The following is a 2,339-nucleotide window of genomic DNA, read 5'->3' as shown; positions in this document are numbered from 1 at the left end:
TCTGAATTTGACCATTGACAACGGTCCAAAAAAAATTTTAAAAAAAATGTAACGGATACCGGGCTGCAGCCCCGTTAACGGGTTAGCGAGCTTAGTGGGTTCCGGTGCACCGGTATCCAAAATGTGTTCGTCTAAAATCTGCCCCCGCCCAATCTGTCTCAGCCCACACCTATAAGCTACAACAATAGGCTGACCCGGACTGAAGCGGGTTGAAAACGGGTAAGCCCGGCCAGACTAACAGGTCTAGGTTAAAGTTCCTATTCAAAAGGTGAAGGGTTTTGTTATTTTCGAACTCTTAGAAGTTAGGGGTGAAACTGAAATTTACTTAAGGAAAAAGTAAAAATAAGAAAAGAGTATAAGAGAGGCTAATATACATTACCTACCAGAATTTGTCGAAAGCACAGGTCAGAAAACAAAACCCTACTGAGCTGAGCTCCATATCTCCACTTTTCTTCAATGGGCACGAAGCGAAAATCATCAACTTCAACCCCAAAATTCCAACCTGAAGAACAAAAACGTAAACTTGAACTTGAATCTTCATCCTCCGAACAAGAAGAAGAAGAAGAATCTGAATACGAACCCGAGGCCGCACCCGAATCCGAATCATCATCTTCTGAAGAAGAAGAAGAGAGCGAAGACGAGGCGACAAAGCGACAGAGTGTTCGGAAACTTCTAGAACCTTTCACTAAAGACCAAATAATCCAGCTATTTAAAACGGCCGCTTCAAACGACCCATCAATTCTTTCTCGGGTCAAAACCCTAGCCGATACCGACCCGACTCACCGTAAAATCTTTGTTCACGGACTCGGCTACGACACAACTTTGTACCAACTTCACGCTGCCTTCGAACCCTACGGCGAAATAGAAGAGTGTAAACTGATTACTGATAAAGTTACCCAAAGAGCTAAAGGATACGCCTTTGTGCTATTCAAAACCCGAGTCGGGGCAAAAAGGGCTTTAAAGGAGCCCCAGAAGAAGATTGGGAATCGTAATACCTCTTGCCAACTGGCAGCCGTGGGACCCGCTGGGGCTGGTTCAGATTCGGTGGAGAATGCTACTAATAGTAATGCAAATCATGTTATACAGCAAATTGATAGTATGAATTATGGTTTTGGAATGAGTCCTGGGATATTGAGTGGCGCGAGTATGAACGGGTTGCCCCTTTTGATGGGGCAAAACATGGGCTTTGGAGTGAATCCTATGCTGGGATTAAGCCAGGCTGGTTTAGCTGCATCGGGATTTAATCCTTCGTTCGCAGGGATTGGTGCTGGTTATGGTTTAAATAGCATTAATCCGGGCGTTATAGGTAGTAGATATGGTGCACAACCAGCTTTGCAGGGATTAGGGACTTACCCGAGTGCGCAAATCGGGCAGCATTCATTTGGAGGAACAGCAGCAATGACAACAGTAACTACACCTGCAAAAGATTCCTCTGGCATTGGGTCAGCAGGGGTGACCTATCCCTCGTATTTGGGCCGTTAGGTAATCTGTTTTGAGCTTGATTGGACTTGATCCCCTGTAGTAATGATTTATAGTATGGTCCATTTTCTTTTTTCTTAGATGTTTTATTTGTTGAAATCAGTATTTGAATATATATTTGGCTCTGCTTTCTTTTAATTCGACTCTATTGCTCAGCGTATATCATGGTTGTCAAATTAGTATCTTTGAAACTATATGTTTAAATGATTGAGATACCTTAATTATGGACGTGTCATGCTTTGAATTACTTGTCAAACTTGACTATAGTAGAGCTAAATTTGGGTATATGAATAACTGAATTTTGTTTTTTTTTAAAAAAAAATTCTATTCTTAGTTCACTTATACTCTGCAAAGTGTAAGTGCAATGGAATTTTGTCCTCTGGCTCGATTGACATTTGTAGGTAGCATTTATGGACTGGTTGATTGCTTCTATTCTGAATATACTTTGGTAGGAGATTTTGTGGGTTGCTGCATTTTATCGAATCATATTAAGGGATTCTATTTTCTTGTTTTTAATGTTTCATCCATCCCCAATAAAATGTTCCCTCTCGTCCACTTTGATTGACCTTGAAAGTTCTACGGAATCATCTATAATGTTACAGTTAGCAAGAAGAATGTATAAAATGATGCTTAATGAACAAATTAATGTGTTCCTTTGGTAATATTTACACATTTTTAGGAAAAGTCATAGGTAATTTGGGCTTAACAACTTTATCAAAAAATAAAAATAAAAATTGGACTTGTCAAAACATTGACAACTTTTTCACGACTAAGCACAACAAGTAGGGGAAATCGGAACCTTTTCCGTTCTTTTGTAGCTTTCTACAGGGTGGCATCCCAGTGGTGCCAAATTTTTCTCT

At 40.4% G+C, this 2,339-nt stretch overlaps 1 protein-coding gene across 1 annotated transcript; it reads left to right on the top strand.

Moving 5' to 3' along the window:
* Window positions 1–367: 367 nt before the first annotated feature.
* On the top strand, window positions 368–1,697 carry LOC107821518 (UBP1-associated proteins 1A). The gene has a single exon (XM_016647950.2). It carries the CDS (start codon window positions 457–459, stop codon window positions 1,480–1,482), a length of 1,026 nt encoding a protein of 341 aa, XP_016503436.1. The 5' UTR covers window positions 368–456; the 3' UTR covers window positions 1,483–1,697.
* Window positions 1,698–2,339: the final 642 nt, after the last annotated feature.

This window comes from Nicotiana tabacum, chromosome 5 (assembly GCF_000715075.1).
Source record: "Nicotiana tabacum cultivar K326 chromosome 5, ASM71507v2, whole genome shotgun sequence".
In the NCBI taxonomy this organism is placed as follows: domain Eukaryota; kingdom Viridiplantae; phylum Streptophyta; class Magnoliopsida; order Solanales; family Solanaceae; genus Nicotiana; species Nicotiana tabacum.
The sequence above is the reverse complement of the archived record's forward strand: the minus strand, read 5'-3'. Positions and strand labels throughout refer to the sequence as shown.

Excerpts from the sequence above, each read along its gene's own strand:
- LOC107821518 (XM_016647950.2), top strand. The coding sequence starts at position 457 with ATGGGCACGAAGCGAAAATCATCAACTTCAACCCCAAAATTCCAACCT.